Genomic DNA, 24894 nt, shown 5'->3' on the forward strand with positions numbered 1-24894 from the left:
AGCTGGTAAAGAATCCGCCTGCAATGTGGGGAGACCTGGGTTCAATCCCTGGGTTGGGAAGATCCCCTGGAAAAGCGAACAGCTACCCACTCTAGCATTCTGGCTTGGAGAATGCCATGGACTGTACAGTCCATTGAGTCGCAAAGAGTTGGACACGACTGAGCGACTTTCACTCACTTCACCTTTCAAACACAGTCTTTAACAGATGACATGAGTTGAAGAGTAAATGGGAAATGAGGAGAAGAGATAACACACCTGTCTACAACTCAAAGAAGTTTGGATTAAAGGTCTTGTTGTTCCATTACCCTTCCAGAGCGGCAGCACCTACAATTGCTCTGGGGAACTACCCAATCATTACAGCGTGCCTTCTCAATACAACCACCAGACAAGATGCTCCTCGGTCCAGACACATCCCGATAAGGAGGTCAAAGCCATGCTGCTGCTGCTGCTATGTCGCTTCAGTCGTGTCCGACTCTGTGCGATCCCACAGACGGCAGCCCACTAGGCTCCTCTGTCCCTGGGATTCTCCAGGCAAGAATACTGGAGTGGGTTGCCATTTCCTTCTCCAAGGCATGAAAGTGAAGTCGCTCTACTACAAACTGATGTCACACTGACTCCACGCAAATATCCCGCTTGTTTCTCTTGCAAACTGCCTTCGGAGATCTGTGGAGGGAACCCCAGCGGAGTAACGTCAGAGCCAGCGGAGGCGGGGAATTGTGTGACGTCAGTGCCTCGCGCGGCCCAGGGGCGGGGTCTAGTTTTTCCTCGGCGCCTGGGCAGCTCCAGGCGTCTGTGGCATGATGTCATCTCACTGCAAGACCTAGAGCTGGGCTTAGTTCCCGCCCCCACCTCTGGTTCGTCGCCCCCGGCAGGTGTGACGGGGGAAGTTGGGCACTGTGTTTGTAATTCTCGCACTATGTTTGGTTGCTCCGGCCTTCTTCCAACTCTTTGGTCCTCCTACCAACCTCCAATCCTTACCACTCTCGGTGTAAGTAGTATTTTAAGGCTGAAAGACCCAAGGCTTGGAGAGGGGAACTTGCACAGGATATCACATCAGAGTTGGATTCTAGGTAGTCTTCTAATAATTCTCCTCACTGTAAAAGGAATCTAATCATAGCGTATTCATGGAATGTTTTGAGGGAATGCGTATAAGTTCCTTACATGCTCTTTACCTATGGTGGGGACTAACCATCCTCACCAGGGCAGGGACCAATTTTGCTTTCTAGCTAGGGCTCCACTGCCTCTATACCAAGAGCCTAGTATCCTGAGCTAAAGGCCTGAAGCCAAGACTGCAAAAGGTGAGGTCAAAATGTAGGCATCTCAGCTGCGCTCTAGCAATCACACACGTAAGCACGTATCCAAATGTGCACCTTCTCATCTCACTTTTTTCTTTTTAGTTGGCAACACCCTTCCTCCACTGACCCAGACTGAAAATCTGGTAGTCAGACTGTTCCCCTGCACATCTGATTACTCACTGACTCTCCTATCCTGTTCCTTCCCTGTTCTTTCTACTAGATGAGACTTCATCAGATGACCTCTTATTCTTTTGTATTGATTCATTTGTTCAATTAATAAATATTTTGTTGTTGTTCAGTGGCTAAATTGTGTCCAATTCTATGACCCCGTGGACTGTAGCACACCAGGCTCCTCTGTCCACCACTGTCTCCTGGAATTTGGTCAAATTCATATCCATTGAATCAGTGATGCTATATAACCATCTCATCTTCTGTCCTCCCCTTCGCCTCCTGCCTTCAATCTTTCTGAGCATCAGGATCTTTTCCAATAAGTTGGCTCTTCACATCAGGTGGCCTAAGTATTGCAGCTTCAGCTTCAGCATCAGTCCTTCCAATGAATTTTCAGGGTTGATTCCTTTTAGATTGACTGGTGTGATCTCCTTGCAGCCCAAGGGACTCTCGAGAGTCTTCTACAGCACCACAATTTGAAAGCATCAATTCTTCATTGCTCGGCCTTCTTTATGGTCCATTTCTCACATCTGTACATAACTACTGGAAAAACCATAGCTTTAATCATTAATAAAAATCATCAGCAAATGCTGCCAGTTTTAACCCTCCCCAGTAGATAATGGGATTATGCTTCCTGGTCCTAATCGATGAGGTGTGCATAGAGGTGACCCCTGTCACTCAGACACAGCCTTTAATTGCTGCTTTGAGGTGCTCCAGAACTCTTTCCCCTCTTGCTTAGTAGCAGGCAACATTTGAAATGGTGGTAACTGCATTGACGCACCCCTGAATGGCTAAGATAAGCAGAGACCAACTCTGATCTATGTAGCATGGGAAGGAAATAAAGTTCTTTTGTTTTAAGGCACTGAGATTTTGGGGGTATTTGTCACCACAGCATAACTTAGCATGCTCTGATTGATACAGGTGTCTGTGGGAGTGAACAAAAACAAATTTGTTCTCAGTACTAGTGGAGCTTATACCAGATGTATCTCTATAAAATACAAATTTGACTATGCCCCCTTCCCTGCTTTAAAACTTTATTTAAAAATATCTTCCCATTGCTTGAAGGATTAAGTTCAAACTCTTAGTCTGAATGGCCCTTTACTAGTTGACCCAAATTGCACTTCTGTTACCCTTTCCCATCTATTTATGGTCCAGCCAAACTATACTGCTGGCTATTTACTGCATTAATCCATATGCTTTGAAACCCCTGCCTGAACTTTCACCTGGGCCAAACATGCCATATCTTCAGACTGGGCTGCCTTCCACCCATGTTTGTATATCCTGGTTTACTCCCCTGTGCTCACTAAGTTTCATGCCACCCCTCTACTAACCCTTCTAGAACACTCGTGTGTATGTGTTAAGTTGCTTCTGTCGTGTCCGACTGTCTGTGACCCTATGGGCTGTATTCCTCACCTCACCCCCAGGCTCCTCTGTCCATGGGATTCTCCAAGCAAGAATACTGGAGTGGGTTGAAGAATACTGGAGTGGGTTGCTGTGCCCTCCTCCAAGGAATCTTCCTGACCCAGAGATCAAATCCATGTCTCTTGTAACTGCTGCATTGGCAGGTGGATTCTTTACCACTAGCTCATACCAATCTTAATTACATGTTTCAGTGATTGTCTTCCTCCAGAGCTGCAAACTCTTTAAAAAGTCTATCTTATTCAACATTGGGTCAGGCATATATAAGGATTTAAACATTTGTTAAATGAATGAATGGCTTGTTGGATCCTTCAGTCCTCGCTAGAGATGCTGTCAGTTCCGTGTATTAATTTCCTGTTGCTATGGTAACAAATTAGCACACAATTAATGGCTGAAAACTATATAAATTTATTATTTTATAGTTCTTTAGGCAGGTCTGTATTTCTTTCCAGGTTCTAGGGAAGAATCTGTTTCCTTGCTTTTTCTAGCCACTAGAGGCTGCCCAACTCCTTGCATTGTGGTCCCCTTATTTCATCTTCAAAGCCAGCAAATGTTGCACCTCTGAGCATTCTTCTGTAGTCACATCCTCTAACTATGAATTCATCAGGGAATTCGTACAATTGTAAGGATCCTTGTAATTAGATTAGGTTCACCTGGATAATCCAGGATAATCTCCCCATCTCAGCATACTTAATTTAATCATATTTTCCTTTTTATCCTATAAAGTAACATATTCACAGTTCCAGGGACTAGCACCAGGGTATCTGTGGGGGGCCATTATTCTGCCTACCACATTGCAGAGTCTTTACTTGCATCTCTCTCTCTCACTTGACATTTACCTTTCAACATCAGCCAAGTCAAGTTTTCCCTAAGGAGTGTCAGGAGTCTTCTTGAAGTAGGGTAACCAAATATGGTCCAAACTTAGACACTTTTAAGAGTGAAAGGGAGTACCATAAACATTTACACGAGGTCAACAGGTGTACGCTAGTCTGACCAGGCACAATAGAATGAAATGGATGTGTGGCCTGTGGAGACTCTACCCTGAATTGAAGCAACATTATTATAGACTTCTCCTTCCAGCCTGGTCTCTTGGAAATCAGGTAGATGTTGGGAGGTTTTACTTTCCTCAGAAGATCCATGCTTTAGACTGGAAATGGGATGCTTTATTTGGCTCAGCAGGCTAAACAGAATCTTTTCCCTCTACAGCTTTAACAACACATAAATAACAATATACAAACAACACAATATTTATATCAGGGACATGAGACTTTATGATGTTTATTGCTTATATATACATCAATTATATGTGCAAGTATATATCAAACTTACAATTTGACATTTGTCTTTCAATTTCATTACTGATGAAGCCTCTTTTAGTGGGTTGTTCCAATACACCTTGTAGCCACATAAGAAAAGATGAAAAGAATTCAAGGTCAAGACACTAAGGACTGTACTTGTAAGCAGTTTTCAGCTTTGAAGAGAAGGAAAAAGCATGCTAAATTAAGGATTCCATAGCCTTCCTTTATCTGATCAAGGTTTTCCATTTCAAAAGTCTTTTAATCCTAGATCACAGATAAAGCCAGAATATATTTCAGGAAATCATTTTGTGATCTTACTGTACAAATAAGTTGAGTGTTATACTCAAGACTATTAATAGTTATTACTTTGCAGTTGTGAAGTAGTGGCTTTCCAATTCTATCATACCCTTGACATTTTTCTCTGTAAGAGAGCTTGCCCCATTCCACACCTTTCCTTTCCTTTTCATCTTCTTATATTTTTAATATCATTATGGACTTAGAATTTTATTTTTGTTTATTCAGTGTGTTATAATCCTTTGCCATCTGTACTCTTTTTTGCTGCCCAGATTATCTCCGAGTTGGCCAATGAGTCCATTTAAGCCACTACTGTAACCTTTTGACCTATCTCCATCAGTTTTTAAGTTCTTTTTTACACCCTGGCAAGATATATTTCAGGCCTACCTCTACTTTACTTGCCCCAGATCTGAACGGCCATTTTTCCAAGGAGCTCTGGTTCCCTTCAGTGAGATATTATGTTTACAAACCAAGATCTGGACCTCAGGTGCACTAGTTGTTACTTAGCCCTTTTAATTTCCCTTTGGCATGCCCCCTTTTTCATTCTTTTGTTTGGCTGAGTAGTATTTCACTCTGGGAATATACCTTTTCCTTTTTTAACCAGTCTCTAATGGAAGAGCTTGAAGTGTATTTTTGTTTTGCTATTACAAATAATGCCACAATCAATAATCTTCCACATATGTTGTTTCAGATTTATGGTTGCATATCTTCAGGGAAGATTCCTACAAGTGAGACTGCTAGATTAAAAGTACACCCAATTGGATGAGATTAACTATTTTGATCAATGGCCTACTGTATTTATTTTTATTTTTTTATTTTAATTTTTACTTTATTTTACTTTACAATACTGTATTGGTTTTGCCATACATTGACATGAATCTCCCACGGGTGTACATGAGTTTCCAATCCTGAACCCCCCTCCCACCTCCCACTCCATATCATCTCTCTGGATCATCCCCGTGCACCAGCCCCAAGCATCCTGTATCCTGTATCAAACATAGACTGGCGATTCGTTTCTTACATGATAGTACACATGTTTCAATGCCATTCTCCCAAATCATCCCACCCTCTCCCTCTCCCTCAGAGTCCAAAAGTCCGTTCTATACATCTGTGTCTCTTTTGCTGTCTCGCATACAGGGTTATCATTACCATCTTTCTAAATTCCATATATATGTGTTAGTATACTGTATTGGTGTTTTTCTTTCTGGCTTACTTCACTCTGTATAATCGGCTCCAGTTTCATCCATCTCATTAGAACTGATTCAAATGTATTATTTCTCATGGCTGAGTAATACTCCATTGTGTATATGTACCACAGCTTTCTTATCCATTCATCTGCTGATGGACATCTAGGTTGTTTCCATGTCCTGAGTATTATAAACAGTGCTGCTGTATTTAAAAGGAAATCTCTAATTTGAAAGATTTAACATAAAAGAACTTCAATAAATCATTTGATTGCGTTAAAAAGGTGAGTGTAAATGTAGCATTGTTGGAGAATGCCAGATTCTCTACAGAAGTCATATTACTCTCTATTTCTACTAGCATTGGAAGAGATCATTCATTTTCCTAGTTTCAACCAACAGAATTACAAAATGTTATCAAACTTTTAGATTTTTGCAAACATGATAGATGAGAAATGGTATTTAAATGTAGTGTTAATTTGCATTTCTCTAATAGTGAAGCTAGAGATATTTTTCATTTGTTTAAAGATGATTGAAATATTATTTTCAACAGTGTATGTGTCTTTTGTACATTTTTCTATAGAGTTTTGGTTTCTTTTTTCTTGATTGTTAAGTGTTCTCTTATGAACATGTTTACCTATGATATATATTGCAAATATTAACAGCCAGTTTGATAGTTGTATTTTGACTTTATTTATGATGTTTGCCTGGAGAAGGCAATGGCAACCCACTCCAGTACTCTTGCCTGGAGAATCCCAGGGACAGAGGAGACTGGTGGGCTGCCATCTATGGGGTCGCTAAGAGTTGACATGACTGAAGCAACTAGGAAGCAGCAGCAGCAGCAGGATGTTTGCTAGGCTTCCCTGGCAGCTCAGCTGGTAAAGAATCTGCCTGCAATTTAGGGGACCCTGGTTCTATTCCTGGGTTTGGAAGATCCCCTGAAGAAGGAATAGACTACCCATTCCAGTTATCTTAGGATTCCCTGGTGGCTCAGATGGTAAAGAATCCACCTGAAATGTGGGAGACCTGGGTTCGATCCCTGGGTTGGGAAGATCCCCTGGAGGAGGTCATGGCAACCCACTCCAGTATTGCTGCCTGAAGAATCCCCACGGACAGAGGAGCTTTGTTGGCTGCAGTCCATGGGGTCACTAAGAGTTGGACATGACTAAGTGACTAAACACAGCACAGCACACGATGTCTGCCATAACTTCCATTTTTATGTAGTTGAACTTATCAGTGTTCTTTTATTATATCTGGATTTTGAGTCGCAGTTAGTGAAAACTATTATAAATTTTGGCATTGATTTTTTTCCTAAGTGACTTGAAATCTACAAATCTAACTACTGTAACTACTCATGTTGATTCAACACATAAGGCTGTAGTCATCAATCACCTAATAGCTAAAAGTTTTTACATCTGTTTTTTCTCTTATTTTTAAAGAATCCATCTGGAATAACCTGATTTTAACCTTTTAGAAAGCAGTTTGACAGTATGTATTGAGGCATAGGATTTTGCAGCCTTAAAATACTATCCTAGAGAAAAATGTCCTAAACCCAGAACCTAATATAGTGCCAGGCATTCATTAGCTGTTCAGGCAATAGTTGCAGAATAGGGCAATAAACATGAGGGAGGGGAAATATACATATGAACATGTTTGTTGCTGAATTACTTACTACTTTGCCAACAAAGGTCCGTTTAGTCAAAGCTATGGTTTTTCCTGTGGTCATGTATGGATGTGAGAATTGAACTGTGAAGAAAGCTGAGCGCCAAAGAATTGATGCTTTTGAACTGTGGTGTTGGAGAAGACTCTTGAGAGTCCCTTGGACTACAAGGAGATCCAACCAGTCCATTCTAAAGGAGATCAGCCCTGGGATTTCTTTGGAAGGAATGATGCTAAAGCTGAAACTCCAATACTTTGGCCACCTCATGCGAAGAGTTAACCTCATTGGAAAAGACTCTGATGCTGGGAGGGATTGGGGGCAGGAGGACAAGGAGACGACAGAGGATGAGATGGCTGGATGGCATCACTGACTCAATGGACGTGAGTCTGAGTGAACTCCGGGAGTTGGTGATGGACAGGGAGGCCTGGCGTGCTGCGATTCATGGGGTCGCAAAGAGTCGGACACGACTGAGTGACTGAACTGAACTGAAAAAAGACGATAGTAGAGAAATTATTGAATAATCTATGGTATACTTACTTCACTGAAAATGATGTAACACTAAAATGGTGGTTCTGAAAGATATATAGTAATATGGTAAAGATACATAATACATGGATGTGATAATAGATGAAAAAAGCAAATTACCCAATTATCAAAAAAGATGTTTTGAATATGTATACATATGGAAGAAAAAGACTGGAAGAAAATGTCACAAAATGCTAATAGAGAGTGGGATTTTCCTATTTTCCAAACTTCCTATTTCTGATTAAAAGAGAAAAAAACTTAAAAAGTTTGAATATTCATTCTCTACTCTCTAACTGTTCTTAGACCCGGAGTGCAGCAGTGGGGAAATCATTTGAGAATGTAAAGTAGGCTTTAGTAGAGAATTACACAGAGGTGCACTATAGAATTATCACCAAACAACTGTCAATAGGAGCTTGATTATATACAAAAGATCATGGTAGATGCTTTCACAATTTTAGGTGGTTGTGTGGCTAGGAGTCTCAGATCTCTTAAGTGAGGATAATAATGGTACTATCCCATAGAGTTAATGTAAGGATGAAATGAGATAATACATATAGATGCTTGAAACACAACCTGGTCGACAGTGAGTGCACACTACGTCTGCTGTTTTGGATTTTGGTTTCTGGGTTTTTTCCCTAAGATTATAAAAATTTGGTTACAATGCCCCCATGTGTCTGTGCTTTGCTATATTTCTGGTCGTTAAAAAGATTTCATATTACTTGAGATCAGTGCATTTGAAATGACAGTTCTAGGTCCATGCACTGTCTACTCATATTTTACATAGACTCTGAAGATTAAACAGCTTTTTTGAAAATAATATTTCATCTCCTGACTCTGAGAGTGACTCATAGTCACTATAGAAAATTTGGAAAATACTAGAACTGTAAGGAATTATAGCCATCTATAATGTAACTGCTCAAATATTTTGATGAGTTTTATAGGTTCTGTATAAATATGTATATATGTGTGTATGTGTGTGTGTGTGTATACATATGCTTCCTTTTTTACATAGGGTTAAATTTTAAAATAAATGTAAAATGTATCTTTTACCTTTTTTTGGTGAAAAAAGAACCATCCAAAATTTATTTCCCAATAGACAGACAGCATCAGCAGGTTAAAACCTACAGGGGTTTTACATTCACAAGACATTATTAGCTTAACAAGTGAGAATGCCTCTGGCGTAATTTCTGTGACAATATCCGCTTCACAGTGTAAACAGTACTCTTATTGTATTCACTTACTATTCCAGAAGGAAAGGCACAGCTCGGCAAAGCAGAAAACATTTTTGGGGTGCAATCACAGAGAGACAGACTTGAGAGCATTCACCATCCACTCTTCTTCATACAGGAGCCAATGACTTCTCCACCCAGAAGTGTCTTTCTCCTTCCTTGTTAAATCCTCAAGAGTTGCGCTTCATCGTCTGCTTAATATCACGTATGTGCTCAGTCACTCAGTTGTGGCCGATTCTTTGTGACCCCATGAACTGTAGTTCGCCAGGCTCCTCTGTCTGTGAAATTTTCCAGGCAAGAATACTGAAGTGGGTTGCCATTTCCTTCTCCAGGAATATTACATATATAAAAGGGAGATTAAAGAAAAAAAGAATCACAATGACATCTTGAACTTCCAGCTGCTCCCACCAATACATCAACTCCTAGGTTTACCACAGGGCCTGGGAACACTTCAGCAGTCATCAAATGGGGAAACAGACACTATAGTTGCAAAAATAACACATGAATGAGGTAGATGAATTAAACGTTAGCATCCAGGACTTGCCTGTTCCAACGTGGTAGCCTTCATGCAATACTCAGAAAAAGAAAACTTCATAATTACTTGGCATGTCAGTCAAGGAAATTTTGGTACAAATTAGCATAAGAAGTTATTAGTATATAATAAGAAAACACGCCCTTCCATGAGCTTGTTTCTTCAAGAATGGGAACCCAGATCTTGAACGGAGTAGAAACTGGTGAACTAAATTTTGCCACCTGAGATTCCCTGCTCAGGTGCTCTCCCTGTCTGGTTTTAGGAAGAAGAAAGCATCTGGAAGGCATAGGGAAGACCTTGGCATGCTGGGGGTTCCAGCGCTGTGTGTGTCTGCTCAGTCGTGTCCAACTCTTTCTGACCCTGTGAACTGTAGCCCACAAGGCTCCTCTGTCCACAGAATTTTCAGGCAAGAATACTGGAGTGGGAGGCCATTTCCTCTTCCAGAGAATCTTCCTGACCCAGAGATCGAACCTGCGTCTCTTGCTCCTCCTGCATTGGCAGGCGAATTCTTTACCACTGTGCCACCTGTGCAGCCAAGCAGCAACACACACACTGACTAAGGACTAAAATCCGTCCACTTGAGGGCACTCTACTTCACGTTCCACGGTTGAAAAAAAATTTGGAATTTTTAAACTTTGGTTTGAAAAAAAAGTACACTCATAAGACAAAAGAAAAATGGGTACAGAGTTAGGAGAATGCAGAACAGGTCCCTAAATAAAGGATAGATCTTGTCCATTTACCCACATACAGTCACAGCAGAAGTAAGTATACAGTTCCCCCATCTCACCTCCCAAACAGGGGAAACAATTGTTTTCTCCACAGTGGTCCAGTACATTACGACTTGAAATAGGTGACAGTCTGGAAACAGTTACTCTAGGTTGTACAAAGGTGTTATGTATATAGTTTGTTGCAAGTAACAAAACTTTCTCTGCAAGATCTGCTTCTTCCCTCCAACCCCCCAAAAATACTAGTCTGTATTTGTTTTAGTATGATTTTTTTTGTTGGTTTTTTTCCCCTCTCTGTTTGTTTTTGTAAAGCAGCATAGCAACTTTGTAGTTGTAGGATATGCCTAAGGTTGTGATCACAACTGTAAGCATTATTTGAACATCAGGAAGAAAACTGGAGGATGGTGGGGGGGGGGGGGTCTTTAAAAAAAAAAGACAAAAAAGGTACAGTTCTAGAGAAATCACTGTCTGCACTGTTCCTTCGATGTGTGTTCTCCTGTTGCCTAGCTGATGTCAATCTTGTTTTTCTCCAGGAAGTGAAGGTCTTTTACTTTAAAACAAGAACAGACAGGTAACTATGTAGATAATGGTGGTTCTCCCATGGTAAACAGAGGATTGTGTCTCATTGTAAGCAGTCTCTCATGTTTCCCGCTAATGGGCAGCTACCATAGGTACACTGAACTACAGTGGAAAGATGCCTTAAAAATGTTTTGCAGTGAAAGAAAATAAAATGCAATTTTGAAGGGAATGGCAACCAACTCCACTATTCTTGCCTGGAGAATTCCATGAACAGGGGATCCTGGCGACAAGTCCATGGGGTCACAAAGAGTCAGATACAACTGACTAACACTTATAAATAACTTGAGGAGGAATGGGTAAGAATCACATTATTATGCTAAGGGGCTTCCCTCTTCTTTTTTTAACTAATTTTTAATTTTTTTGCCTGTGCCTGGCAGCATGCGGAATCTTAGTTCTCTGACCATGGATTGAACCCACTCCCCCTGCATTAGAAGTCGGATGGAGGTAAGGGGAGTTTAACAGCTGCAGCACCAGGGAAGTCCCTCTTCTTCTTTAATGTAATAATGAGTTGGCAGCAAATCTGTATTTTAAAATTATTTCTTCTCTGTGTATAAAATGTGGCATTTTGTGTAAGAAACAGGAGAAAATAAGAATGCAATTGTATCTATTTGATTATCCTGATAATGAAAAAGCAAAGGAAGGCTAAAAAAGAAACTAATGAAAATAGTGAAAGACAGGGAAGGTATCGAGCTGCAGTTCATGATATTGCAAAGAGTCAGACATGATGTAGCAACTGAACAGCAACAATGAAAATACTTACAGGTTACGGCCAAGTGGAAAAGGTTAAAATGTGAGCCAGACTTCTCTGTATATACATTTTCATATAACTGTCATTTTCGAGGCATGTAAATATTCTATGAATTTGAAAATTGAGATTAATATTAACCCAAAAGATAAAGTAGTGTCAAAACTTAAAATTGAATACAAATAGCAAAAATCAACCTAAAACCAGTATCATGTTTATGACATAGGCAGAGAAAAAAAAAGTAATTTTTGAACAAAGCACTCTGAATAAAAGCAGAAAGAACTAAAAAGTCTTGAACTTTCCTGAGTGGGTTTATTAGAGATGGCAGTTTGGTATCGTGATTCTGAAAGTATTTTCTTGTGTGTATGCATGCTAAATTGCTTCAGTCTTGTCCGATTCTTTGCAACCCAGTGGACAGTAGTCCGCCAGGCTTCTCTGTCTATGGGATTCTCCAGGCAAGAATACTGGAGCAGGTTGCCATTTCCTTCTCTAGGGAATTTTCCCAACCCAGGGATCGAACCCACGTCTCTTGTGTCTCCTGCATTGGCAGGCAGATTCTTTACCACTAGTGCCACCTGGGAAGTCTTGAACTTTCCTGAGTGGGTTTATTAGAGATGGCAGTTTGGAATAGTGATTCTGAAATTATTTTGTTGTATTGTAGCATAGGGCAAATGAGTAACTGTGCTAATGCTTTTTAGAACCAGAGTTATTTGTAGGAGAAGAGGGATGTGAATAGAAATGAGGAAGGTAAGGAAAAATCCTATGATGTGCATTCAATCTGGAGGTGTCCGTATTATATGTATGCTGCTGCTGCTGCTGCTAAGTCGCTTCAGTCGTGTCCGACTCTGTGCGACCCCATATATTTCCTTGCTTTTTCTATTGAATGGACCCATAAGCAGTGACATCCAGGAACAGTGAACACAGCTAGCAACACTATTCAGTTTCTAAGTACCATTCTGCAATGGAAGGAACCAGTAAATTAACTGTTTCCTGGGAGAAATGGTTAATTCCAGGTCTGAGGCAGCTGAATAGGGAAAGTATAAGATGACTCAGTGTCCTCCCAAGAAAGGAATTACTCAAAGACAAACAGGGATGTCAACAGAACACAGAGGCTGCTTCAAAGAGCTTCTCCTGGGTGAGTTCAGGACAGTTTGAACATTAAAAAGAATTGTACAGAAATGGATTATAGCAGTCTCAGTAACAACACAAATTCCAGGAACTTCCTTCACATATACCTCCACCCCACTTACCCCAAGTATTCTGACTAATAGGTCTGGGGTCAAATTTGAGAATTTACATTTGGTGGCGGGGGTTGGGAAGCCTATCATTCTGTGTATAGGATCTTAGTTCCCTGACCAGGGATCAAACCCTTACCCCCTGCATTGGAAGTGCAGAGTCTTTACCTGTGGATTGCCAGGGAAGTCTTGAAAACTTCCTAATACTTTCCTAGCAGTTTGCAGGTGTTGCTGTAGACTATGGACCTCAGTTTGAGTAGCACTGGATTATAAAAGTTTGAATTTGAAAATATCTGTGAGTCTATAACAAAAGAGTAGGGAGAGAGGAGATTGCTTTCTTATGGAGAAGGGGATTTTAAAAAAAACCAGCTCTTTTTTACAGAAGTATGCCAGCTGATAAATATAAAAGGAAAAACAGGTTTAGCAAATCACAATTTTGCAGTTCCTAGTGTAATAACTGACTCAGGAAAGGCTTGTCAATGGATGATAAAACCATTAAGAGAAAGGCTTTAGGGGAACAGAATGTTCATAGTCTCAAAATATCATACTTATTATATTAAATTACTTATTAAGGACAGAGGGAAAAGTTATATTTTTTACCAGGGAGAAATCTAGTGGGCACTATCATAAAGGAAGTGACCAAATATAGCATCATCAGTAACAGTGTGACACTGTGTGCCTACTACTGGATTTAGTGGGAACTACAACAGCATCTATGGAATGTTGTTCAGTTGCTAAGTTACATCCAACTCTTTGGAGCCCATGGACTGTATAGCATGCCAGGCTCCTCTGTCCTCCACTATCTTCCGGAGTTTGCTAAAATTCATGTCTATTGAGTTGGTGATGCTATCTAATCATATCATCCTCTGCTGCCTCCATCTCCTTGGCCGTCAATCTTTCCCATCTTCAGGGTCTTTCCAATTGAGTCAGCTATTTGTGTCAGATAGCCAAAGTATTAGCGCTTCAGCTTCAGCATCAGTTCTTCCAGTGAGTATTCAGGGTTGATTTCCTTTAGGATTGACTGGTTTGATCTCCTTGCAGTCCAGGGGAATTTTAAGAGTCTTCTCCAGCACTACAATTTGAAATCATCATTCTCTGGCACTCAGCTTTCTCTAGGGTCCAACATTCACATCTGTACATGACTACTGGAGAAACCATAGCTTTGACTGTTCAGACCTTTGTCAGCAAGTGATGTCTCTGCTTTTCAGCGGGCAGTCTAGGTTTGTCATAGCTTTCCAGGAGCAAGTGTCTTCTAATTTCATGGCTGCAATCACTGTCCACAGTGATCTTGGAGCCCAAGAAATATAATCTATCACTGCTTCCAGTTTTTCCCCTTCTATTTGCCATGAAGTAATGGGTCTGGATGCCATGATCTGTTTTGTTGTTGTTGTTGTTGAGTTTTAAGCTAGCTTTTTCACTCTCCTCTTTCACCCTCATCAAGAGGCTTTTTAGTTCCTGTTCACTTTCTGCCATTAGAGTGGTATCAGCTGCATATCTGAGGTTGCTGACATTTAATCTTGTCAAAAATGTTTACTTGAATTTAGTCATGAAGAAACAATCAAATAAACCCAGACTGTGGGACATTCTTTAAATTATCTGGATTGGGCTCTTCAAAAATTTCTAGGTCATGAAGAAATAGGAAAAGATAGGGGAAATATTCTAAATTGAAAGTGACAACCAAGTGATACAGATCTTAGATTTTTAAAATTCTATAAATAAGATCTGTTTGAGGAAATTTAACTATGGACTATTAGATGATATTTAATTAGTGTTTAAAAGTCTATGTATAATGTACTATGGTTACATAAGAGAATATCCATTTTAAGGAATCAGATGATAAAGTATTTAGGCGTGAGGTGTCAAGATGTCTGCAATTGTATGTATGTATAAATGGCAACCCATTCCAGTATTCTTGTCTGGAAAATCCCATGGACAGAGGAGCCTGGTAGGCTACAGTCCACAGGGCCGCAAAGAGTCGGACACGACTGAGCAACTTCACTTATGGGAGTGTAGAAAGAAAGAGCACAAATATGGCAAAATTGTTATAATTATTAAAGTGAAACGTATACCTGTGTTAATTTTACTTTCAAGTTTTCTGAAGGTTTGAAGTTTTAAAAAAAAAAACATCAAGGAAAAATTAAATCCCTTTCCCTTTCTGTTTTGGGGTGGTTCAAACAGGGCTCCTAAAATGGGTAGGGGGACAGGGAAGAGGGGATTTGTGTGGAAAAAAAGACAGAGAAAAGGAGTGTTTTGGAACACATGAGAGGATCAAGAAGTATGATCCTCCTGTATCAGGTAATGAACAGCCAGGCTGTAACAACCTCCAAATCTCCAACACAATGAAGGTTTGTTTCTTGTTCAAGTCACTGTTCTAGGTAAGAAAACAGGCTCACAAAGGTGAAGCAACCTGCTTAAGAGCCAGCAAGAGACAAACTGGAATTCCCACCCAGATGTCACTCCAAAGCCTATCTGTTGGTTTCAGTGCAGCACTCTGCCCCCGAGGTTAGTGAAACTGGCCTAGGTCCACCTCTGCCATTCTATTCACTCTCCAGCACGCTGGCACTGGATCCATAATCCGTCCCTTAGAGGCAGCCTCAGGCCCTGACAAGACCTCCCTTGAGGATTCAGACCATTCATTCATTCCTTCCACAAGTATCTTTTGAAATACCTTTTACGTCCTAAGCACTATTCTAGGATACAACAGGGAACAAAGTCCCTGCTTCCATGAACTTGCCTTCTAGGGAGGGAAAGGAACAATAATTGAGTAAATGAGTAAATGATACAACTAGAGTAAAGGCTATGAGAAATGGTAAACATGGTGAGCGGTAGAAACTGGAGGGATGAAGAGCTTCATTCAGATAAGGATTCAGGGAATGCCTCTGCACATTGGTTGGGCCTGAGGAAAGTGTATTCTCAGCTCGGGAAATAGCAAGTTTAGGGGTCCTAAGACTGTAAGAAATTAGCAGCAAAAGAGCAACATTAAGGCAACTGTGACTGGAGAGGGACAGGGAGAGGAGAGAAGCAGAAGGCAGGCCCAGGTAGGGTAAGAAGTGGACAGAAGCATTAAGACAGGGCAGTGATGTGATCTGATTTTCATCTTCAGACCTCTCCTGCAGAATTCCGTATGGATAATGCAGCCATCTGGGTGAGAATTGATGGTGGCCTGAGGGAGTGATGGGAACAGGAAAGTGGCCAGAAGAGATGCATATTGAAGAAAAAGCTGACAGAATTTGCCATAGATGTGGAATATGAGATGGAAAGGAAGATGCCTTCTACGTTTTGAGCCCAAGACATACTCTGATACATAGTCCCATAGGTTTATAGAAACAGAAATTTAATGGTAAAAATTGTACGTGCCACATTGTTGCTCAATTCATTGTGTAATACTTACATGTGGTTTTCTTTTTGAAATCTAGGAAACCGGAGGACTAGGTTTAGTAAGTGCTTAATCATTTCTTATTTCTTTAAAGTGGTATCGATAGCATTTGTTATGCTGCCCCATAAGACTTTGTGAGAACAAAATGAGGTAATGTTTGTGAGTATACTACCCATATGGTTATCATCTAATAATCAACTTTTGTATTTGTGTGATATTGTCAAAGCAAAATGTGCTTTCTTGTGCTAATTTTCTAATGTGCTTTCTAATCTGCTAATAGGTAATACTATACTAAAAATCTGTGGAAAATTCTGAAAGAGATGGGAATACCAGACCACTTGACCTGCCTCTTGAGAAACCTGTATGCAGGTCAAGAAGCAACAGTTAGAACTAGACATGGAACAACAGACTGGTTCCAAATAGGAAAAGGAGTACCTCAAGGCTGAATATTATCACCTTGCTTATTTAACTTATATGCAAAGTACATCATGAGAAAGGCTGGGCTGGAAGAAACACAAGCTGGAATCAAGATTGCCGGGAGAAATATCAATAACCTCAGATATGCAGATGACACCACCCTTATGGCAGAAAGCGAATAAGAACTAAAGAGCCTCTTGATGAAAGTGAAAGAGGAGAGTGGAAAAGTTGACTTAAAACTCAACACTCAGAAAACTAAGATCATAGCATCCAGTCCCATCACTTCATGGCAAATAGATGGGGAAACAGTGGAAACAGTGGCTGGCTTTATTTTTTGGGGCTGCAAAATCACTGCAGATGGTGACTGCAGCCATGAAATTGAAAGACACTCCTTGGAAGAAAAGCTACAACCAACCTAGACAGCATATTAAAAAGCAGAGACATTCCTTTGCCAACAAAGGTCCGTCTAGTCAAGGCTATGGTTTTTCCAGTAGTCATGTATGGATGTGAGAGTTGGACTATAAAGAAAGCTGAGTGCTGAAGAACTGATGCTTTTGAACTGTGGTGTTGGAGAAGACTCTTGAGAGTCCCTTGGACTGCAAGGAGATCCAACCAGTCCATCCTAAAGGAGATCAGTCCTGGGTGCTCATTGAAAGGACTGATGTTGAAGCTGAAACTCCAGTACTTTGGCCACATGATGCAAAGAGCTGACTCATTTGAAAAGACCCTGATACTGGGAAATATTGAGGGAAGGAGGAGAAAGGGACGACAGAGAATGAGATGATTGGATGGCATGACCGACTCAATGGACCTAAGTTTGAGTATACTCCAGGAGTTGGTGATGGACAGGGAAGCCTGGCGTGCTGCAGTTCATGGGGCTGCAAAGAGTCAGACACAACCGAGCGACTGAACTGAACCCCCCATTCTCTGCCTCTCATAACCGTAAGTCTTATCTCTCTTTTTTTTAATGAGTTTTGTTTTTAGGTTTCACATGTAAATAAGGTCATATAGTGTTTATCTTTCTCTGTCTGACTTATTTCACTTAACCTAGTATCTTAAGGTTCTAGGAAGGATTTTTTTTTTTAATCAAAGAAGGACAATGGTAAGGGGTAATGCATTTTTTAAAAAATGCATATTTCCCATATTAATAATTTTGTGAAACTTAGAAAGAACTCTACTATGAAGGATTTCATATTGCCATCCCCCTAAGATCTTCCTGAAATCAGAAACTCTCTTGCTACAGTCTTTCAGCGTGTTTCTTACATCTCTGTTACTGTGCTTCATTCATTCTACCTAGCTTGTTTTTGCAAAGAAACTTCTTAATATAAAAGCAATGTATATTGGCTTGGATTACCCCCCTCCTCCACTTTATTGAAGTGTAACTGACAGATAAAATTGTAATAGATTTTATATGTATAATAATAAAGTACACAGTATGATAATTTGATATCATATACATTGTGAAAGGATTTCCACAGTCAAGTTAATTAACACATCCTCCTTTACCTCGCATAGTTACTTTTTTTGTGGTGATTGTGGGAATATTTAAGAGTTATTCTCAGCAAATTTCAAGTATATAATACAATTTTGTTAATCACAGTCACCATGCTGTACATTAGATCCTCAGAATTTGCTCATCTTGTAATTTTAAGTTTGTACCCTTTTACTAACCTCCCCCATCAGCCCACTACCACCATCACTACCCCTTGGCAACCACCAATCTACTTTCCATTTCAATGAGTTTAGCTTTTTTAGATTCCACATATAAGTAAGATCGTACAGTACTTGTGTTTTTCTGTCTAACTTGTTTCTCTTAGCATAATTCCAAACTACAGGTTCATCCATGTTATCACAGATGTCAGGATTTCTTTCTTTTCATGGCTGAATAATATTCCCTGTATATATACACCATATTTTCTTCATCCATTCATTTATTGATAGGCGTTTATATTGTTTCCATGTCTTAGTTCAGTCGCTCAGTCATGTCCGACTCTTTGCCACCCTCATAGACTGCAGCACACCAGGCTTCCCTGTCCATCACCAACTTCTGCAACTCATTCAAACTCATGTCCATTGAGTCAGTGATGCCATCCAACCATCTCATCCTCTGCCGTCCCCTTCTTCTCCCACCTTCAATCTTTCCCAGCATCAGGGTCTTTTCCAATGAGTCAGTTCTTCACATCAGGTGGCCAGAGTATTGGAGTTTCAGCTTCAGCATCAGTCCTTCCAGTGAATATTCAGGACTGATTTCCTTTAGGATTGACTGCTTTGGTCTCCTTGTAGTCCAAAGGACTCTCAAAAGTCTTCTCCAACACCACAGTTCAAAAGCATCAATTCTTCAGCACTCAGCTTTCTTTATAGTCCAACTCTCACATCCATACATGACCACTGGAAAACCATAGTTTTGACTAGACGGACCTTTGTTGGCAAAGGAATGTCTCTGCTTTTTAATATGTTGTCTAGGTTGGTCGTAGCTTTTCTTCCAAGGAGTAAGCGTCTTTTAATTTCATGGCTGCAGTCACCATCTGCAGTGATTTTTGGAGCACCCCAAAATAAAGTCTGACACTGTTTCCATTGTTTCCCCATCTATTTGCCATGAAATGATGGGACCAGATGCCATGATCTTAGTTTTCTGAGTGTTGAGTTTTAAGCCAACTTCTTCACTCTCCTCTTTCACTTTCATCAAGAAGCTCTTTAGTTCTTCTTTGCTTTCTGCCATAAGGGTGGTGTCATCTGCATATCTGAGGTTATTGATATTTCTCCTGGCAATCTTGATTCCAGCTTGTGCTTCATCCAGCCCAGCATTTCTCATGATGTACTCTGCATAGAAGTTAAATAAGCAGGGTGACAATATACAGCCTTGACGTACTCTTTTCCCAATTTGGAACCAGTCTGTTGTTCCATGTCTAGTTCTAACTGTTGCTTCTTGACCTGTGTACAGATTTCTCAAGAGGCAGGTCAGGTGGTCTGGTATTCCCATCACTTTAAGAATTTTCCACAGTTTGTTGTGATCCACACAGTCAAAGGCTTTGGTGTAATCAATAAAGCAGAAGGAGATGTTTTTCTGGAATTCTCTTGCTTTTTCGAAGATCCAGTTTATGTTGGCAATTTGATCTCTGGTCTTGAACACCTGGAAGTTCACAGTTCATGTACTGTTGAAGCCTGGCTTGAAGAATTTTGAGCATTGCTTTGCTAGCATGTGAGATGAGTGCAATTGTGTAATAGTTTGACTGTTCTTTAGCATTTCCATGTCTTGATTTACTATAAATAATGTAACAAATGTGGGAATGCAGATATCTCTTCAAGGTAATGATTTCATTTCTTTTGGATAAATACCTAGAAGTTGGGTTGCAGGACCATAGCGTTCTATTTTCAGTCTAGCTTGGATTTATTTTTTGTATTTATATATTTATTTTATTTTTCTTAAAGTATACATGTTATACAATGTTGTTTTAGTTTCAGGTGTACAGCAAAGTGATTCAGTAATACTTTCATATAATATATATCTTTTTTAAAAGATTTTTTTCCTTATAGGTTATTACAAATATTGAATATAGTTTCCTATGCTATACAGTAAGGCCAGGTTGGTTATCTATTTTATATACAGTAATGCATGTATGTTAATCCCAAACTCAGTAATTTATCACTCCTTCCACCCCTCTCCCCTTTGATGACCATAAATTTGTTTTCCATCTCTGTGGGTCTATTTCTATTTTGTATAAGTTTATTTATATCCTTTTTTTCTTTTAGATTTCACGTATAAGCAATATCATATGATATATGTCTTTCAGTGTCTGGCTTACTTCACTTAGTATAACTTGCAAGTCCATCCATGTTGCAGGAAATGACATTATTTAATTATTTTTTATGGCTAAGTAATATTTAGCTTGAATTTATCCTTTTTTAAAAATAGTTTCATTTCTGGCCGCACTGTCTTCACTGCTGAGCACAGGCTTTCTCTAGTTGAGGTAAGCGGGGGCTCCTCTTCATTGCAGGGTGTGGGCTTCGCATGGCAGCAGCTTCTCTCACTGCAGAACACAGGCTCTCGGCACGCAGGCGTCAGCAACTGTGGCACACAGGCTCCATAGTTGCGGTTCAAGCGCCTAGAGCACACAGGCCCCAGTGGTTGCGGCTCGTGGGCTCTAGAGTGTGGGCTCCGTGGTTCTGGGCCACAGGCTCAGTTACTCTGCAGCATGTAGAATCTTCCTGGACCAGGGATCAAACCCGTGTTCCCTCCACTGGCTGGCAGAGTCTTATTCACTGTGCCACCAGGGAAGTCCTGATTTATCGTCATTGAGCTCACTGAAGACAGAGGCCATACCTTATTTACAAAACAACATCACGGCAATTAACAGCATAGGCCTTGAAGTGCCTATTTTCCTCCAGGCAGTTATGAACATTAAATGAGTAGATGTATGAAAGTGTTTAACACAGTTCCTGGCACACACAGTAGTCAACCTACGGTAACTGTAATTAAAGATATGTCTACTTTATTACTTGAATCCCTGCCATGCAACACAGAAGGATTTGTTGCCAAACAACAAATCAGGTCTGGGCGAGAGAAGAAAACTACAGAAGGAATCCAGGAGCAAGCACTGTACCTTTATTGCTTTACTGCACCTTTATTTTCCTTTGTGACCTTACAATTTGGAGTCCCTGAGGCTGCACTGCGGGCCTGAGGCCTGCTTCTAACCCAAATGAGCCTTGTTGGTGGCAGGGTAGAGGGAAAGAGTGGCTTCTGTGAGTTCCCGGGGCCTCTCTGGGACTTCTGAGCCTCTCAGGGGAATTCCAGTTCAATCTCCAGTTCTTTCTCCCCTCTTCCCCTCTCCAACAATGTCTCTGGAGAATCTCCAACTGATAGGACCTTCCAGTGACTAACCTGTACCTTCAACGGGGTACCCCAGAGTTGGGGACTTAACACTACCTCCTGCATGAAGCACTTCTTGTTTCCCCAGGTCAGAATGAGGCTCTCCTGTTACAGCACTTAGTACTTATTGCCTATTCTATCTGCTGGCTTTATTTTGTTTGTCTCCCCTGTGAATTGCCAGGTCTCTGACAGCAAAGTATGGCTCTGGTTCCTGTTTGATCAGTACAGTGAGCTGTACATACATTCCCAAGTAATAACTGTTATATTGAATTCTACTGAAGCCAGTCTGAGAATTGCAGCCTCCAGCTGAACGATAAGTTCAGACCTCACCCTAAGCTCTAAGATGCTCTCTTGACCCCCAGAGCTCTAAGATACAAACTTCTACTTCCTATAGGAGAACACAGCCACTGGGCAATTGACAGCCTGGGGTTCATGGTTGATTCAGTGTAAGAAGTTTCTAGCAATAGATTTTAAAAACCTAGCAGTAGTACAGTAAAACAAAACAAAATCCCTTTATTTAGGAAACAGGGATTTATAAAATGTTAACAGCAAACATTTTCCTCTTTATAATTTAAAGTTCATTTTTTTATACCACCCAGCTATTACACAGGAGCATTGTGGAAACTGAATACCTGTAATAGCTGGAAACAGTCTGAAAGAAGTCTGATTCTATTAGCAGCTTAAACTTTGTTCTAGTAGTCACATAAAAATAATAAGGCAAGAATTTATTTGTTCCCAAATCTGATTATTTGGAATCATCAAACATGCACAAAATTGTAACATTTTCATTCACAATTATCATTACCACATAGTTTGCTAGAGTGTTTGGCCCAAAATAACAATTTTCTAGATATTATTCCGAGTTGTTTAATGGAATTTAGGTGAAATAACATTTCAGGAAAAGTTTGTCAACTTGGCAATTTGCTTTTCTTACTTGGTCTGGAAAAAAAAAAAATTACCCTTTCAACTTCATCAGCATCTCTTCCTCCACTTGGACCTCAGTGCTGCTTGAAGAATGCTAAAGTGTCTCCTCTTGATCTCATCTGGCTTTTCACAAATCCAGTTAACTTCTGGAACCCCTCCATTAGTCCATCCCCAGTGACGGCACAGCAGGGCTGCACACACCAGTTCCGGTCACTGCAGAGTTGCTTCACTTTGAACATCCTGGTGATGTCCTCGGCACTTAGAGCTCCAGGCACATCTTGTTTGTTGGCTAACAGGACCACAGGCACATTTTTAATGTACTCATTCTTCAAGATGTGCTCAAACTCTTTCCTGGAGTCTTCTAGTCGCCGTGTGTCCGTACTGTCCACAACATACACTAGCCCATCAGTGTTCTCACAGTAGAGGCCCCACGTGGCTCTCATTTTCTCTTGTCCTCCGATGTCCCAGACCGTGAGCGAGACACCCTTTGCCAACTCAATCATCTCCACATTGAAACCTACTGTTGGGATAGTCACAATATCCTTATCAAGCTTCAGTTTGTAAAGAAGGGTAGACTTCCCAGCAGAGTCAAGTCCCAGAAGAAGAATTCGGGCTTGCTTGGCTTTGGGCTTTTTAGAATTCAGCAGACCCATTTTAGGCTTTTAAAATTTTTCTTTAAAGACCTTTGCTTATGGCCGGAGCCACTGTTTCCTTTCTAGGTCCTGCATGAAAGTGTTGAGAAAGAAGAGAGCAAAAGCTTCATGATACAGTCTTAGAATAGGAACTTACATGCCTTTATGTTGTAGCTTATCGACTTGATTATGGGCAAACAATGTTTTATTTGCAGTCCCAGCCAATCCTGAGGAATCTACAGTGTGAGTAACCAGCCAGTGTCATAGAAGCTCAAAGGGGAAATTCTTTGTGAGTGAGTAGGACTTAGGGGGGGCCTGCCTGTGTGACACTGCGGCACGTTCTCCTCCCAATGTTGGGAAGCTAGGGTGATCGAAGACTTGGACAGAGTGTGGTTTTGGTAGCGGGATAAAAACTTAACTGTACAAGTGGTTTGTGGCAGTCCTCTAGTTGTTTGACTGTTTATCTTACCCCAGTTGTAAATAAGTAACCAGACTTTTGAAGTCATGAAGGGAGAGTTTATCTCACACTGCCCTGAGCAGTATCTTTAGTACTTTCCAGATTACTCAATAAGAAACTTTAAACCACCCAAAGTTACCTGAACCTTACTCCCATAAGCATATAGAGAATCACTTCTTTAATCTTCTTGGTAGGAAATTTACATTATTCGCAAGACCAGATTTATAGGAGAGGGAAGTTGGTAACACAAACACTTTAAAAATTAAGCAGTCCAATTAAAGGTGGCAAACTGAATACATGTATTTATCTCCTCTCCTTCTCAAGACTCCACCAAAATGATGGTAATAGAGTAAAAAGAAGATATAAATTCATACCAAGAGCAGGAGAGTCCATTGAAGGATGAGAGACTTCCACATCTCTCTGGAAGGTAAAATGTAGATAAAAGATGAATAGTAACTGATGCAGCAGGATAAAGCTGAGGCTTAGCGGGCTGATGCAGAGGATACAGAGGGAAGGGGCGAAATGCATGACTGAAAACAGAGAGTTAACTAAAAATCTAAATAAGGAACAGAAAACACACAAACACACACCCCTCTGCTGGGTGACTATTCAGAATAAGATGTTACTCCCTAGGCCAAAAAAAAGAAAGGCTTTTCTACAGAAATTGCATGATGTCAGAGAAGAGACCTTTATGTTTTGACAGTTGGGAGTTTCCACATCATAATACCTAACTCAAAGTTTAATTAACCTATTAGCCAATCTGGCAGTTGGCAAACCTGGCTCATGTACACAGTTACCAGTCAGGCTTCAGTGCACAAAGGTTTTCATACTTAATATATAGAAAGAAAGAAAGTGAAGTCGCTCAGTTGTGCCCGATTATTTGCGACCCCAGGATAGCAGCCTGCACCAAGCTCTTCCGTCCATGGGATTTTCAAGGCAAGAGAACTGGAGTGGGTTGCCATTTCCTTCTCCAGGAAGTCTTCCCAACCCAGGGATCGAACCCAGGTCTCTCACATTGTAGACAGATGCTTTACCATCTGAGCCACCAGGGAAGTCCACTTAATATATAACATGTCTTCAAATGAGGGAAAGACCAAGATAAAAGTAAGAAGTTTAAAAAATGCTTTAACAAAGGTAATGCAGGGAACAGAAGAAAAATTTCAGTAAGTTCTAATATTTCCATGAAAAAAAAAGGGAAAGTGTTAACCACTCTTTGTGGTTATATCCAACTCTTTGTGATCCCAGGGACTGTAGCCCGCTAAGCTCCCTGTTCATGGGATTCTCCAGGCAAGAATATTAGAGTGGGTTTCTATTCCCTCCTCCAGGGGATCTTCTC

The 24894-nt window shown here is 40.5% G+C and overlaps 1 protein-coding gene across 1 annotated transcript; it reads right to left on the minus strand.

The window, feature by feature from the left end:
* Positions 1-18068: 18068 nt before the first annotated feature.
* ARL14 (ADP ribosylation factor like GTPase 14) lies at positions 18069-23287 on the minus strand. The gene has a single exon (XM_060405260.1). The coding sequence runs from the start codon at positions 23120-23122 to the stop codon at positions 22544-22546; it is 579 nt and encodes a 192-aa protein (XP_060261243.1). The 5' UTR covers positions 23123-23287; the 3' UTR covers positions 18069-22543.
* Positions 23288-24894: the final 1607 nt, after the last annotated feature.

Source organism: Ovis aries, chromosome 1 (genome assembly GCF_016772045.2).
Source record: "Ovis aries strain OAR_USU_Benz2616 breed Rambouillet chromosome 1, ARS-UI_Ramb_v3.0, whole genome shotgun sequence".
In the NCBI taxonomy this organism is placed as follows: Eukaryota; Metazoa; Chordata; class Mammalia; order Artiodactyla; family Bovidae; genus Ovis; species Ovis aries.